The 16,574-nt window shown below is 32.0% G+C and overlaps 1 protein-coding gene across 2 annotated transcripts; it reads left to right on the top strand.

The window, feature by feature from the left end:
* Positions 1–10,710: 10,710 nt before the first annotated feature.
* Positions 10,711–16,006, top strand: LOC104896057 (hypothetical protein). Of its 2 annotated transcripts, none has more exons than XM_048646659.2 (2): positions 10,711–10,863; positions 15,267–16,006. In XM_048646659.2, the coding sequence occupies exon 2, from the start codon at positions 15,288–15,290 to the stop codon at positions 15,855–15,857; it is 570 nt and encodes a 189-aa protein (XP_048502616.1). In that variant the 5' UTR covers positions 10,711–10,863; positions 15,267–15,287; the 3' UTR covers positions 15,858–16,006. The 2 variants fall into 2 exon arrangements, with proteins under 2 accessions (XP_048502616.1, XP_010681043.2); XM_010682741.3 differs by having other exon boundaries at positions 10,712–10,863; positions 15,262–16,006.
* Positions 16,007–16,574: the final 568 nt, after the last annotated feature.

Genomic DNA, 16,574 nt, shown 5'->3' with positions numbered 1-16,574 from the left:
GATTTTAAAGATACATTTTCCGTTTTTTTCCTCTCTCCTGATTTTGGTTCTCCTCAAGTTTATTTACCAAATAAAGAGTACTTAATAGGGCTTGCGAGTTGAGAATCCCTTGACCCTACCTGACCTGTTAACTTAAACGGATTGGAATTTACAGCCCAACCCAACCTTAAGGTCGACCCGTTTAATTTTTTTCGTGTTTTTTTCTAGAAAAAAATAAAAACAACATAATTTATTTGCAAATAACAGTAGGCAGCAAATTAAAATTAAGTCATTACATAACCATATGATAATATTGTTCAAAATTAACATAGCTTTTGTTCAAAATCAATACATAGCAAATGTTTAAAATTAATATCATTACAACTTCGTAAGCAATTGTTCAACCTTAAGTGTAATGACTAAGTCATAATAAGCCAGAGCAGTGGAGGACTCCAAATTCTTTTAGCTTGTTTTTTCATAAATGGATTAGGTGGGTCAAATTCAGGTTGGAATTTTCAACTTGACCCGACCTATTTAATTAAACGGGTTGGGTGAGGTCGACCCATTCAATTAAACGGGTTCACATTTTTGACCCAATCCATTATTAATGGGTTGGGTTCGGGTCGGGTTGGCAGGTTGGGTAATATTTTGCCAGCTCTAGTACTTAACTCAAGAAAGAACATCAGAAAAACACAAAAGATTAATATTCAAATACGAATGAACATAAATCGTTTAGGAATATAACAAAATTTTAAGCCATTATTCATCTAACAATATTTTGCATGTTAATGTTTCCATGCATTGTAAGCATATAAGTTTTTAAAAATTATGAACAAAAAGTCAAATGTTATATGTATTAATAAGCTGAAAAATATACTTCTTCTGTTTCAAAATACTTGACACATTCTAATTTTTACACTATTCACTTAATTTCGTTTCGCCGAGTTTTGCAAATTCAACTTCAGGCAACATATAGTAATATGGGATGTGGTCAGATTTATCTCAACATATAATATCAAAATATCAACTTTTCTAATTTTTATATATAAAAAATTCATGATATTAGTGATTCAAGTCATGCATTGAGCCATTGACAAGTGTGTTCGAAGAAACATTTCAAGTAATAAAAAACGGAGAAGTATAACTTTAAAATGAAAGGGGTATTTCTAAAAGCTATGGACGACTATCGTCATACCGATCCATAGCTAAACATCGATCGGGTCGACCCTCTCAAATTCAATGTGCATGTTCATATATACTTGGGCCGTTCAATGTTAAAGTATATAATATAGGAAAACTCATCAATCTTCTTATTAAACTTTAGAGGAATATATATACAACCTGATATCATGAAACCTTACTGAACTAGAAATCCCAACAACTTTGCAGATAGAAATACATATTTAACTAACTGAACTAGACTCCTTAGTAACATATATTCCAACACTTCCTGTAATTGCCTGAATTTTTTAAGCAGGTTCAAATGTTTTGTTAGTTATACTAAGTCTTCATCAGACTTTGGTCCTTTAAGTAGTTAGAATTCTCTCCAACATCATACTAAGACAAAAGTGGATAAGAACCATCATTCTTAGTGGTTAAGAAAGCTAAAAGTGGATAAGAACCATCATTCTTGGTGGTTAAGAAAGCTTGTGGGTAAGCACTATGATTCTTAATGGTTAAGAAAGGTCAAAGAGGATAAGCACTATCATTATTAGTGGCTAAGAAGGCTTTGAGAACCAATAGATAAGTTAGAAATCCCTTGAGAGCCTATTCCTTAAGATTATGAAAATCGCATAGAGACCGTTTATAGCAGAATTCCAGTTGAAAGGCCTTTTGAGATAGAATACATGCTCAAAATCTATTCAAATTGGATATAACCAAAGTTTGGGATGTCTTAAGGATAAAATGGTCATTCATCATCAAAATTTACGTGGCTAAATAGGGTGAATTCCTTACATAGGAAGATCCGGCCCAGCTGAAATATCAGTTCAGACCTATCCTCAAGGAATGCCTCTTAGCAGCTGCTTGACTGTCGATCTCTTAAAGATATTTGCATGCATGAAAGCCAACATCTCAAGCTAACATCTCCAACAACTTACCCAGAAACTCCAAGAAACCGACCTCAACCAGAAGAGGTATCCCTCCCTCATGGGTATCGCCAGAACAGGCCGTATAAAAGGGTGTCATGGTGTTTCGTCCTTTTCTCCTAATTATTCTTCTTCAACACCTATTTCTCTTTACATACAACTCTTTGACACATAATTCCTTAGTATTTCAAGCTTTTAGTAGAGTTTTCAAGCTTTGAGAAATTGTAAAAAACTTCATAGGAACGCAAAACATATTGCTATAAGTACATCTTTGCATCTCTCTTGTACTTAGCTTAGTTATTTATGTTCTAATAGCTTGTTCAAACTAATCTTTAGCATTTTTACATATTCAAGGGAAGATGTAGGAAGAGTAAACCACTTGGGATAAGAAGTTTTAAGTGCACTAAGCAACCTAAGTGAAGGTACACACTTAGTTTGGATTGTAACTTATACTAGAATAATTTTCCTACCTGTGGTCAAATGATTGTTTCTTTCTATTTTGATGTATGATTGTGAAATGAAATATCTTTTGATATGCATATTAGTATGTGAGTTAAGTTTAGTTAGTTCAGTTCTACAATCTAGAATTATGATTATGAATTGAGGATGCTAGTCGTGTGACATAGCTAGTATTGTTATTGAATTTATAGTTGATTATGAATTAAGGATTGTGGAATTGGGATGTTAAAGGTTGACAATTTCTAAATTGGGAATTAGTTATGATTATGTTTTATAGTTTAGATTAGTCTAAGTTTGGTTATTGATTATTGTTGTCGTTGTGAGGTCATTGTTGGAGGATGATCATGGAGTACTAGTCGGAGATTAAGGAATTGAATTGCAGTTCAGTTAATTTTTACGTTCAATAGAATCATTTACTCATGCCCTTCTGTGTGTGAATCTCTCTGTTCTGTTTTTGATAATTAAGTTCGTACTATGGCCATAGTTATGAACATGATGTGAGTTGATTCTGAAAATGTTATTCGATGAATATGAATACGCAACTATTTTGCTGGCTTAGTTTATGAACTGAAAATAGTAAGTGGGCAAGTTATTGGTGGAGGATGGTTACTCTTTTGACCTGATACGGTCGGCTACGCTCCATAACGAACCTTGGGGGTAGTATTGCTGGGCTCCATACCGAAGCTTGGAGGCAGCGTTTGTCCTTTGTCCAAAGCATGTACTTGCCACTGATTTGTTTAAGAGAGTGAGCTATGCCAGCATTATAATGAGATGAAAATGATTTGAGAAATATAATGTTTATAACGGGCTGAAGTAAAGGTTACGAGTTTTTCTCTCATTTTGAAATTTTGTTTGTTTTGTATTTCTTCTCTGAATTTACAAGTTTGGTATCAAAAGCTCGAGAATGGAAGTGAAGCAAGATTATGATGTCGTCTTAGATTAAGGATTGAGTTTGTATCTAGATAGTTGATTTGAGAATAGTTATTTATGTTTCGTTGTATATAATATTTGGGAATATTAGTCGAGATATTGGTGTAACTAAGGATTTTTTTCCGCTGCGAGTAAATATTTGATTCGAGATTTATTAAGCATTGATTGTGATTAGTGAATCTTAAGTGTGTTTAGCTAGCAGCTTGGGAATCGGGTTGTTACACTCCCCCTCAAGTTGGAGCATGAATATCATAAATGTCTAACTTGTGGGGTAGAAAACCTAACATGCATGCTTTTGTTAACACATCAACGCATATTTGCGTTGTGATAAAAAAAAAATATCATCCTTGCTCCTAGCAACCTCAATGCCTAAGAAATATTTCAATAAACCCAAATCCTTCATATGAAAACATGAACTCAAATATTTCTTAAAGCGAACAATAACATCACGAGATGAGCCTGCAATGATTAAATCATCAACATAAATAAGAACATAAAGAGCAACATGTCCCTGAATGTAACTGAACAAAGAATAATTTGCAGCAGACTGTTTAAAACCACAAGACTTCAATGCCTGAGACAATTTTCCAAACCACCGTCGAGGTGCCTGTTTCAATCCATACAACGATTTTCTTAACCTGTAAACCTTCCGTGGAGGAGCACCACGATACCCGGGAGGAAGTTTCATATAAACTTCTTCATGCAAATCACCATGTAAGAAAGCATTATGGACATCCATCTGATGCAGTTCCCATTTAAGAGATACAACAACAGCTAAAAATAAACGTACAATACCCATGTTAGCAACAGGAGAAAACGTTTCATTATAATCAACACCTTCAATCTGATGATTACCATGAACACCTAGTCTACCTTTCAACCATTCAACCTCGCCAGTTGAAGTGTATTTAATACGATACATCCAACCACTACTAATAGCTTTCTTAATTGAAGGAAGATCCTCAAAACTCCAAGTACCATTGCGCTCAAGAGCCACAAGCTCCACCTCCATAGCCTTGCGCCAACCAGGATGTTTCACAACCTCCTGAAAACTTTGAGGCTCTTATCCTTTAGTAACAGCTGCCAGAAAACCTCTATGTTTTACAAAAAAAAATATTATAATCTGTATAACAAGCTATAGCAAAGGGCGTACCTGAACAAAAAGACGGAGAAGGAGATGCAGTAGAGGGTTTGGAGTCAATATTCTCACACACCACAGTATGAGTCACAAAATCATGGAGTTTGCATGATTGAACTTTAGTATGATGCCCACGCCCTAACAATGCACCAAACAACGACTAACTCCACCTCAAGTCAAGAGGCGTGGAGATGTCACACTTTACCTCACCAATATGCACATGAGTTGGAGAAGCATTACCAACTATGCTTCGAGTGGGGTGTGGATGCATAGTGACCACACTATCCATATGCATGACAACACCATCAGGCGCACGCACGGCACCATCAACAACACTAGGCGCGCCAACATCAGTGCCATAACCACATCATCAAACAAATCATCCGCCTAAGGGCAAAAACTGACCCAACCTTATAACCCGACCAGAAACTGACCTCAAAATTCTAGGTTTGGGTTGAGATTTTTGACCTGAAAAAAATGGGTCGACCCAATCCGACCTGAAAATATAATGGGTTAGGTTCAGGTTGACATTTTGAACCTGAAAATAACCCGAAATGACCTGATTTAGAAATAACTTATATTATGTTAGGTTAGCCCTTAGCCGGTTAGGTTATAATATTGGGCCAAGGCCAACTCACTTCAACCTGAAAATTCCGGCTTTGAATGTTGAAACTTAAACATGTTACATGTACAATACCTTTCTGAATTAAGTTGGCAGTTTTTTTATCATTGGATATTTAGATTTTTATTTCAGGTCATTTTGGGTTGGTTTCGGGTCAACCCGAAAAAATATAAGGTCGGTTTGGGTTGAGGTTTTCGATCTGAAATATAAATCAGGTCAACCTGAAATCGACCCAACCCGACCTGATTGCCAGCCCTAGTTATTATTCTAAAGTAAAAAACTTAACAAATGAAAATTATAATCACCCGAGGGATAGTCCAGGACTTTAATTAAATTATATTAGTATTGGGTAACTACCCACAGGGTTAATTAAGTTTTATCCTCAAGTTAGATGACATCCACATTAAAGTATAATTAGTGGTTGCAAGGAATTGGGGTTCTGAAGAAAAATTATTGAGGGTAATTGTTATTTGCTAGGTAGTGTTAGTGATTTATTGGCATAAAAGTTAAAAAAATTAAAAACATCTAACCTTTTATGGATTGGCTATATAGTTCAACTGCATTTACTAAGAAAAATGTGTAAAACATAAATGACATAAATACAGTAAGCATTAGACTTGTTGGGAAGAGAAAAAAATAATTTAGGAATTAAATCATTATAAGAATTCGAACACCTGCACTCTTGCAATTTGAAGAAAACCATCAATCTACAAGACCACTACACCACAACCACCCTTTTTTAGTACATGTTGCAAAAAATCCTATATATTAATTAGTGGCCCCGTTTTATTGGGGGCCCTGTTCTAGTGCACAGGTTGCACTTGTCATTAGCTGGGTCTGTCGAAATCTAGTGGTGTCAAAACAGGTTAGTAAACAGGTTCTGGGTATACCCACGGCGAACCAGGTCAGACCCGGACATGTCAGGATTCTGATTGTCAGTGCTCGGGTCATGACTGGTCAGGTTTTGTTCAACTGGGTCGAACACATTTGAATCATTGGATTCCCGGGTGCCGGACAGGTCTGAACGTTTCGTTTACAAGTCGATCCATTCCCGGGTATAATCGCTCTTTGACATTTTTTTAGCCGGGTTTGCGAAGGTCGTATTTAGGTTCCATGTGCGGTTGAGTTAAGTGAAATGTACTCGGGTTGAATTAGTAATGAACTTAGTTCGATCATTGTGAAACATCAGGTCCATTCGCTATTGAATGTCAATTCAACTTCGGGTAACTCCTGGTCGGGTCATCTTGTTGTTATGTATTTTGTAAACGAATTATATTAATAAAAGTATTAAGATCGATATATATATATGTGTGTGTGTGTGCGCGCGCGCACGCACGCGCGCGAGATAAATATAAGGATGACAACGAAAAATCAATAAAAACACTATATTGATTACCGTGATGTTTAATGTATTATTTTAGTCAACTCTTATTTCTAATAATCAACTGCGTAAAACGACTCTAATGAGTAAAGGAGTAGAACGACTCTTCATATGTTTTAATATTATATATTATAACCAACGACAATAATGAGTATACGATCAGTTCCAAACTTTATATAAATGATTTATTATTATAAGCATTATGATTGATATATAAGTTTGTAAATAGCTATAATGGTAATGAGAACAATACTACAAATAAACATCAAATGAAAATGATAATAGTTAATCATAGAACATGTAACAAGTAACAACCATAAGTTAAGTAAAATAGTTAATCATAACTTATTAAAATAAGTTAACTGTTAACAATAACAACCATAAGTTAAGTAAAATAGTGTGTGTGTGCGATTAATATGTGGGTAATAACGAAAAACCAATAAAAACACTATATTGATATCGTGATGTTAGTGATTCTCTTAGTCAATTCTTATTTCGACTAATCAACTGCGTAAAACCACCCTATGAGTAAAGGAGTAGAGCGACTCTTCATATGTTTTAAATATTATATATCATAATTCAGACAATAATACGAGTAGAAGATTAAGTCCAAACTTCATATAAAGGATTTATTATTATAGTAATACAAATACGAAGAGGAATAATAACAAATAACAATAACAATAACAATATATAATTCATAGATTTACAACGACGGTTCATATGACTATATGAGGCACGTGATTATAACGCGGGTTCATATGTTGCACAATATTAATAATAGTAAATTATATCCAAATATATACCCATATAAAAGCTAACAATAACTTATTAAAAGTAACATCAATAAGTTAATTGCTAACAAGTACTTACTAGTTACTAAATATAGTATTTGTGGTATTCTCTTAACTTTGTATATATATGTGACTATAAAGAAACTATTTTATCAGTAGGCTTAAATGTATTAAGACGTTTATAATATTGGAACCATTATAGCGAATACGTGATTGATTATTAACAAGTATGAGGAGTACCGACTCTTAATATGCTTTAATAGTACAACTACTGATAATATAATGAGAATTACATATTAACTACGAAAATACGATCAATTACTAGATTTATATAAAATATAAACGACTCAATTATGGTACGCATTACGATTCGAAATAATAATAATAAAATAACACGATAACAACAACAACAACAACAACAACAACAACAACAACAACAATAATAATAATAATAATAATAATAATAATAATAATAATAATAATAATAATAATAATAATAACAATAATAATAATAATATGTTAATTAATAAATGATAGTTATGGCTTAAATACTAATCATAATAATTTCAATAAAAATAATCAAAATTTCAATATAAAGTTAGTAAGTTACTAAACCAAGACAATAATTAGTAAGATTATAACTTATAAGAATAGAAGATTATCAATCATGTGTGCTAGGTCATCAATCCATGTGTTAGAGCATTCTCTTTTCCTATTGGTCAAGAAATAATATAATGGATCATGAATTAGAACCCTTTGATTTAAGAAAGATCAAAATCTAACCATCAATCTCTAAAACCCATTTGCATTTCTCTAGTCTTTCTTCCATCTATCCTCTCTAAAACCCTAATCCCCACCCCTTTCAATCTTTCATCTGCCCACCGGCCTCCATCTCATTCTCTAATTCTCTAAAACTCTTAATCCTTCAACTCCATTGCTTCAGATCTTCTTTTTTTTAATCCATCACTTTACGATGATCACTATCTATGAGTCTCTCTCATCAATTTCTGATTCTCATCATCGTCGGAATGTTTGTTTAGGTGCCGGCGACTCAGTATTCGATTCCCAAAAGCAATCTAAATTTTTTATCTTTGCTAAACAACATAAATAAGGCAAGTCAAGACGACAAACCTGATTAATGTTATGGTCAGATGAAGAGCCTTCACCCTTCCCTTATCTGCAAGTAGTTGAATTAGTTTTTTGTGTTGAATTAGTTTTTGGTTAGATCTAGGATAGGATTGTGTTGAATTATTGGATTTAAGACTGATTTATATGTTTCTTATCGCAGTTATTTGTCGATATAAATTATGGCTCCAGTACCCAATTCTGAGTCAATCAACCCAAAAGGTATAGTTAATTTTGTAGTTATGTTTATATAAAAGGAATTAATTTTGTTGATCAACTTGTAGTTTTGGTTATTATATAATGATTTCTACCAGTTTTTTGCATATATTGTTGGCATAACAACATGGGGAGCCTGTAAGTTGTTGGACGCTTATGATCTCGATTTGGTTTTAATAAAGTAGCTTACCTAGTCGTTCTTGGTTTTTACTATCTCCCTTTTCGATACATCTCCCTTTTCGATTTTGATTTTTCTTCCCTTCTTGCTTCATTGTTGTTGGATGGTAAGTTACTCTTTAGCTCTCGTTAATTATGGAGTATCAACTTTGGTTTTGAGAATTTTGTCTTTCTTTATTTTTTTCTAATTTTCCAGATCTAAAGACCAGGTTATGTAGAAGATTTGAGCTAGAAGTTGAAGAAACATCTTTCTTGCAAATTTTTAAGTGAAGAATGAAGATGCAATTTCAAGCACTGAATTGTTTTTTTTTTTGCCCAAATTTCTGTAAATTACTGAATTGTAGATTCATTTCTTTAATTTTCTAGATGTAAAGTTAAACAATCAATTCAATTCAAATTTGCTGTAACTTTTACTTCATTGTATATGCTTTAACTTTTACTTCAATAAGAATGAATTTCATATTCATATGTTGTTCTTTAGTATAGGGTTATGAGAGTTTGAAATATTATTTGGTAGCAAATTTGGTAGAATATTAAATGGGATAATTTGGTAGAAAAAATGGAGAAATTTTAGTAGAATACTAAAATGGATTATAATTTTGGAGTATAACCAGATATTTTTTAATATTATTTGAAAATGAGGACATTGGGTAATTAAATGAAAATATAAACAAGTACATGATATTCAATATTCTTAAATTAAATTAAATGTAATTTAATTATTTATTTTATTTAAATATTAAATATAATAAGTTTTATAAATTAACATATTTAAATGATTTTGTAGATATAAAAAAATATTGAATTTTAATAATATCTTGCTCATTACGGTCGGGTTCGGGTTTGAAAGCAGGTCTGTCTGAACAGGTCAGGATATAATCTTGCCGGGTGCCGGTCAGGTCTGGGTAATTCCAGGTCAGGTTTCGGTCAGGTTTGGAGACTAACCCTCACAAGTCGAACCAAGTTCAAGTCAGGTCAGAATCAGGTTGACCCAGCGGTCAGATCTGTTTCTGACACCACTACCGAAATCGCATCAATATGGCCCAAATTTGACCCCATCAGATGAACTTTTTTCCATTAGTATTTACAGATAGAATTACATCTCTATTATATAAGGCAACACATGGGGGACACCAAAAAATAGAAAAAGGAAAAAAAGAAAAAAATAGGGGATAACTAACTGTTTCATTTGAATGAAAAAAGAGGGGGAAAATAGGACATTTAAAATATCAGTTTTTTAAGAAAATAAAATGTAAAAACAGTAATTCTACCCAATTAGTTTTATTTTCTACTTCATTTGTTATCACATGTTATCGCACGCATTGCGTGCATGTAAAACTAGTTTTGAACTAACTGAACTAGACTCCTTAGTAACACATATTCTAATATTCAAATTTCAAAGTGAAAAGCTTCAAGGAGAGACACAATTTGACATGAAAACGAAGTATATGTCAAAATACAAAACCCATGTGCATGAGTTAATGTAAATGTGATGCAAGAAATACTTGTGTTATGCTTCAAAGGCTGGCCAAACCCATATTATGTTTCCTTCTAAGTTAAGTACTCAATTTATTTCCTCATATTATATCAGGCAGTCAGTTTCCTAGTGTCATGCACTCTTAACACAATCTCTAATTTTCATTCCCAGCTACAATTTCAGTTACAGATATTTGGCGCCTAAATTTGAATAAATCAACTGTAATTTGTCTTATTCTTTAACACACCAATATTTAGGTCTTATTCACTCCTTATTTTCGTGCTCCTTAGATTATTTGTAGTCACATCAATCCTAGATTCCATTGGTGTATTTAAGTTGGGGACCAACTAACAGAAAGTTATGCATAGAGTCAACAATTTTCATCAAAATTGCATAGATACAAGCTATAAACAATAATCATACATTCGAATCAAAGATGGTGTCCACCAAGCTGCTCATGTTGATCTTGATTCAATAGGTTTCTCATTTCTCTGCTCTTTTTTTTTTTTTTTTTTTTTTTTTTTTTTAATCCCTCCTCTCTTCTTCTATTTTATTTTTCAGTGATTTTTTTTTTGAAGTGTACCTTTTAGTGATTATGTTCATTTCATTGTACTGTCTTTCTTAAATTTGGGATTATTTCAAGGCGATCGATATGATATATTTCTACCCTAGCCTAATTAGCAAATTATTTCATGCACCCTATATCCTATTTATATTAGCAAATTATTGCATGCACTCAGGAGCATACAAAATTATGCTCCATATAATATATGAAGGTTTATTAGCTCAACATATAAATATGTAACATGTTATATCATGACTTATTCAGGGGCGGATCCAGCGTGGGTTCAGTGGGTTCAACTGAACCCACGTGGATCCGGGACAAAAACACGAAAACTGGGCAAAGAAAACAATAAAATATATATAAAACACAGCGAATTTATATCGTTTAAATGCCTGGTAGCTCAGCGGTAAAGGTAATGAACTACAATCTCATTTGTTCTCCTGGTCTGAGGTTCGAATCTCAGTAAAGTGGTTTGTTGTTTTTTTTTTCTTTTTCTATCCTCCCTTAGTACTTACTTCCTTTAGGCTTACTGCATTATTTGTTTTTTTTCCCTTTTTTGATCCTTCCTTATTCCCTTTAGACTTACTTATTCCCTTTAGACTTACTGCATTATTTCTTTGGTTTTTTTCATCCCCTTCTTGGCTTATTGCATTATATCCTTGTTTTTTTTTTCTTTTTCTTCATGCTCCTTTAATTTTTTAAACTCTCTTTTTTATCTATAAATCTCTCCCGCCCAGCAAGTACAAATATTGTAAAAACTAATGAATTCGGTTAATTTACATTATCTTTTTGTCGACGTCATATTTGTGCTAGCTAGTTGTTAAAGTTTCATATTTTGTTATACATATAAGTGTATAACATGATAAGTTAATTCAATGAAAAAAGTCTTAATAGTTAATACTCGATTTGTAGTTTTTATAACTCTATAGCTTGTTAAAAAATTGATAGTCTTTCATTACTACAAGAAATTAATTATCATATTTTTTTTGTGATGATGTAATCAAGAATAAAGCCTTGCTAAGTACAATTGAAAGTTTATTTTTTTCCTCGTCCTTCAATGCTATAAAAAATTCAAAAACAAAAAAAATTAAAAATTAAAATTAAAATTATTCCGAACCCACGTGGTCCAATTCCTAGATCCGCCACTGGACTTATTGTGTAACATGTATACTGACATAGAACTCAAAAGGAATGACATGCATGCACCATACAAATAATGACATGAATCTTATGTCATTTTGTCGTTCATTTTATGTAATTTGATTTTTTTTTCTTTTACAAAAGAAGTGGTGGTTTGTGGGTTATGTTGGGATAGATTTAGGAGTATTTCCTAAATCTATCTATTTAGAAGTGTTTATATATATATATATATATATATATATATATATATATATATATATATATATATATAAAAGTATTTATTTTGAAATAAATATTTTTAGATATGTATGTCTAGATAAACAATTCTAGATAGATAGATTTATCCTAAACTAAATATAATACTAAGAAATATCATCTCGAAACAAATACTTTTAGATATGTCAAGATAAACACTTATAGATAGATAGAGATTTAGGAAATGCTCCTAAATCTATCCCACATATAGGTTGCTATTGCACCATAAATTATGGTGTAACAGTTAGACACTTACAACCAATAATTTCTGTAAAAAAAAATATTTCATGCCTTTGCATTGGAGGTGACTTGGGTATTTTGAGACTAAATACGGTTTTTTGTAGAGAGAAAAAGAATACAATTAAATCCTAAATAATCTATATCTTTTATCTCATATACATGTCCTTCATTTGCTATACATTGATGCAATCTGAATTCTGACTCACATGTATCGATAGTGTTTGCATGCATCAACATGAAAGCGCAAACATATATATATCTATATCTCTATTATATAAGCCAAGGGAGGAGGTGTGGTGTCCTCTTTTGAAGTGACTAAAATACCCTTAATGATCTAATTAATAGGATGAAAAAAATTACAAAAGCAAATCATTTAAAAATTCTCATTCCAATTTGCCATTTAAAACAAGTTTAAAATGGTATATGCATCAAATACTTCAATCAAAAATTAAATGGACAAAATATTTATACCTTATAAAAAAAAAGATGGCATACATAACGTGCACATGAAAAGTCTAAACATTCACTACCTTTGATACTCTTTAATTCAGTTAAACCAACTCATTATTTTTATTCTTTCTGTTCAATATTCATTCACAAAAAAGTAATGTTAACAATAACTCGCAATCTTTTTATTTTTTTACATTAGCGAGTTAATATATCTAAATTCATCTAACTGTTGAATTTTTCACATTTAAGTTTAATCATAAATAAAGTACGAATGGAGTATATAATAGAATAACAAATTTTGAAATTAACGCACGCATCGCGTGCATATGAAGGCTAGTATATAAATAGGGGAAGACTCTTGTGAGAACACCTTATGTGAAAACACTTTTTAATGTGAGAACACATTCTATGTTTTATAAATTAAGTGATATATTCTAAATTATGTTTTTTTTTCTAAAAAAGACTCCATTAAAGTTTCAAACTCAAATTCAACCAATTTTTCACAAATTTTACTAAATTCTTCAATAAATTTTCTGAAATTCAATCTGTTTAGCTCACATTCATTAACTACGAATTTATTTTGTTTCTCTCTCCTCTATAGAAGAGTAATTCTCTCTCTCAAGAATACCCATTTTCTTTGCTCAAGTAGACTTAGTTGAAGCTCCAAGTTCAACTTCAATCAAGTTCGTAACAAGTGCAACGGAATTATTCATAAAAGATTAAACTTATTTAGAATGACTTCATGTTTGTTCTCTTTTCTGAAAATGACCATTTTCACTACTAAAGAATACTCATTCTCTCTCCTCAAATAAACTGCACTAAATTCAAAATGAAATTCAACAAAGTTCTTCATATATAAATCAACAAAGTTACATGAATTCAATAGTGATTGTTAATAAGTTTAACAAATTTTTTCACCAGAAGTTCTGAAGTTCAATTTTATCTAGGTTGAATTTCATGTTCTAAAATTTTGTATTTCATGTTCTAAAAATTGTTATTATATGTTCTAAAACTTGTTATTTCATGTTCTAAACTTTGGAAATTCATGTTTTGAAATCATAGCATATGTTCTATAAATTATTGTTCTAAAAAGTGTTACATATGCTCTAAAAACAAAAGGTTAAGTATGCTCTAAAAAATACTGCATATACTCTGAAAAGTGTTGTGTATGTTCTAAACATAAATCTACTCTCACATTTTATATGTTCTCACATAAAGAAATAGCTAACTTTTTTTCCTATAAAAAGTAACTAGTTGATGACGAAAACCTAGTTCTTGTAGTGTTTGGAGGAATAATGTTATTGAACCACCTACATGAACACTAGTAGAATTTACTATTTCCAACGAGGAGAGTTCTTGTAAAGCTTGTTCTAACTCCTATACCTAAGACTTAAGAGAGGGAGATATATACAAATAATTCTATCACTAAAACAAGTTATGTTCACAATTATATCCTTAAGCTTGTCCCTCGCTTCTTTCCACATGATTTGCTTACCCGTCTACTATATAGTGTTGTCACTATTGGGCATGCCCCCATCGATTTGCAACTATTTGATACATGAATTCTTTATATGTGCAATTGTGCATTATAACATTCAATCTTGAATTATGTTCGCCTACTTGGTGCAAATTCCATGTATATATTTGATGGGAGTACTTCATAATCAAACCACCACAGACCTTTTGTTTAATTCCAAAGGTCCCATAGATGCATTTGAAATGTGAATCAATATGTTGATAATAACACACCCTTATTTGTGAAAATATAATTGTGAAACGAGACTTATTTGGAAATTGATTTTTTTAATTAGCTTACTAGTTAATTAATCAATTGCAATGAAAAGAAATTGATTGGAACAAATTTTGGTTGTGTTATTATAAATTTGGTTACTTAGATATAGATAGAGCTAATAATCAATTGATTTTACGAAATATTTTTATAAATACTTAATCCACCCCTTACTCAAGACCCAATATAGCTAATAAACGATTGATTTTACTAAACATTTTTATATAAATACTTAATCTCACCCCCTGACTTAGACAGGCTCAATATAAACCACATACACTGCTTAATGAACACGTACAATAAGTTTGATTATGTCACATACATAATGGTAGATGATTTAATTACGTGTGTTAATTGTTAAATTCGATGTTATGAGAAAAATTAATGGTTACATTACACAAGTGTAAAATATTAATTCCTTTTTATAACTGATGAAGCTTAGAAAGTCGAAGAGCCACGAAACATGCACAAAGGAGTTGATCACAAAGAAAACATGCAAAATTACAAAGGCAACACCCATATGTCTGAGGAAGAGCAAAGAATCAGGGGAGAGCTTGAGATGGACATTGAAAAAAATTTAGAAGGAGAAATCAAAGATGAGTTATCTCGCCTCGCGCTTCGCCTTCATCGTCTATACCAACACCAAAAAGACAAGCAGACTTGTAGCAAGCCACAACAACAGAAACAGCAACAATTGAAGCAACAACAACTTAACAAGAGTAACAAAAACAAGGTAGTTTTTGAGGTCAACATTATGATAAAAGTGGAGGGAGGGACCATAATTGAAATTAAAGAGATTAAAAAGAAGCCTGCTGAGAAGTATAATAACAACAAGTTTCATGTTAGTAAGCATGATTCTAACAAGAATGTTACTGATCACAAGAAATTTGATTGGGCCAATAGTCTTAGATCTATTAGACCCCTAAAAACTTGTCATAATGTGGTCCGAAAGAAGATACAAACGGGAAAAGAAGTTACAAAAAACCCAAAAGGGAAAAATTTGTTACCAAAATGCAAGCTACGTACCGCATAGATGTGCGCATGGAAATTGGAAGTTGGAAAGGGGGTGGGGTTCATCACATTAATAAAACTTTACCATATACTCGTAATATGTACCTTGTAATAACTAATTTATATTGTATTTGCATATTTATATGTCATGTATATCAGTATATGTAGCAATACCATTTCTCACAGGGTTGATGAGATTATATATATGTTCTTTATATGTCCTATCTAGATGACAGTACATTTTAATGTTGTCATCTCATCAAACTAAGTAAATAGATTATGCGAGAGAGGTGGCAAGATCATCTTATTTGGGACATTAGATGAAGCACCATCTGAAACGCAAATTTTCTATTGGATTTAAAGTTTGTAAAGGTTGAGGGGAATAACAATGAAGTATATTTACTTTCTACAATGTTAGATCCTGGATTGTTATTTAAAGATCAAAGAGTAAATGGATGATACTATTTGCGATTATATCGATCTAAGCCAAAATATTTGTATGTAACTATTAAAGCCCAAAGGTATATGTTGATGGGCCCTTGTCCCATATACTATGAAATACTTCTAGTCTACAACAACTGACTATTACTTTATCCTCGGGTTTCCCATAAAAACTAGTGTTGAGTATGGCTTTATAGGGTAGGGCCGACAATGAAGCCATGTCAATTTTCATGAGAGGCACAATGGTGGGCTTTGGCCATGGCAAAAATTAGCACTAGCCTAGTACAAGCATGACGGC

The sequence above is a fragment of the Beta vulgaris genome, chromosome 6, assembly GCF_026745355.1.
Source record: "Beta vulgaris subsp. vulgaris cultivar EL10 chromosome 6, EL10.2, whole genome shotgun sequence".
Taxonomy (NCBI): Eukaryota; Viridiplantae; Streptophyta; class Magnoliopsida; order Caryophyllales; family Amaranthaceae; genus Beta; species Beta vulgaris.
Note: the sequence above shows the minus strand (reverse complement) of the source record. Positions and strands in the feature narration are given on the sequence as shown.

Bases quoted from the DNA above. Each gene is read 5' to 3' on its own strand.
- LOC104896057 (XM_048646659.2), top strand. From the start codon at position 15,288: ATGCACAAAGGAGTTGATCACAAAGAAAACATGCAAAATTACAAAGGC.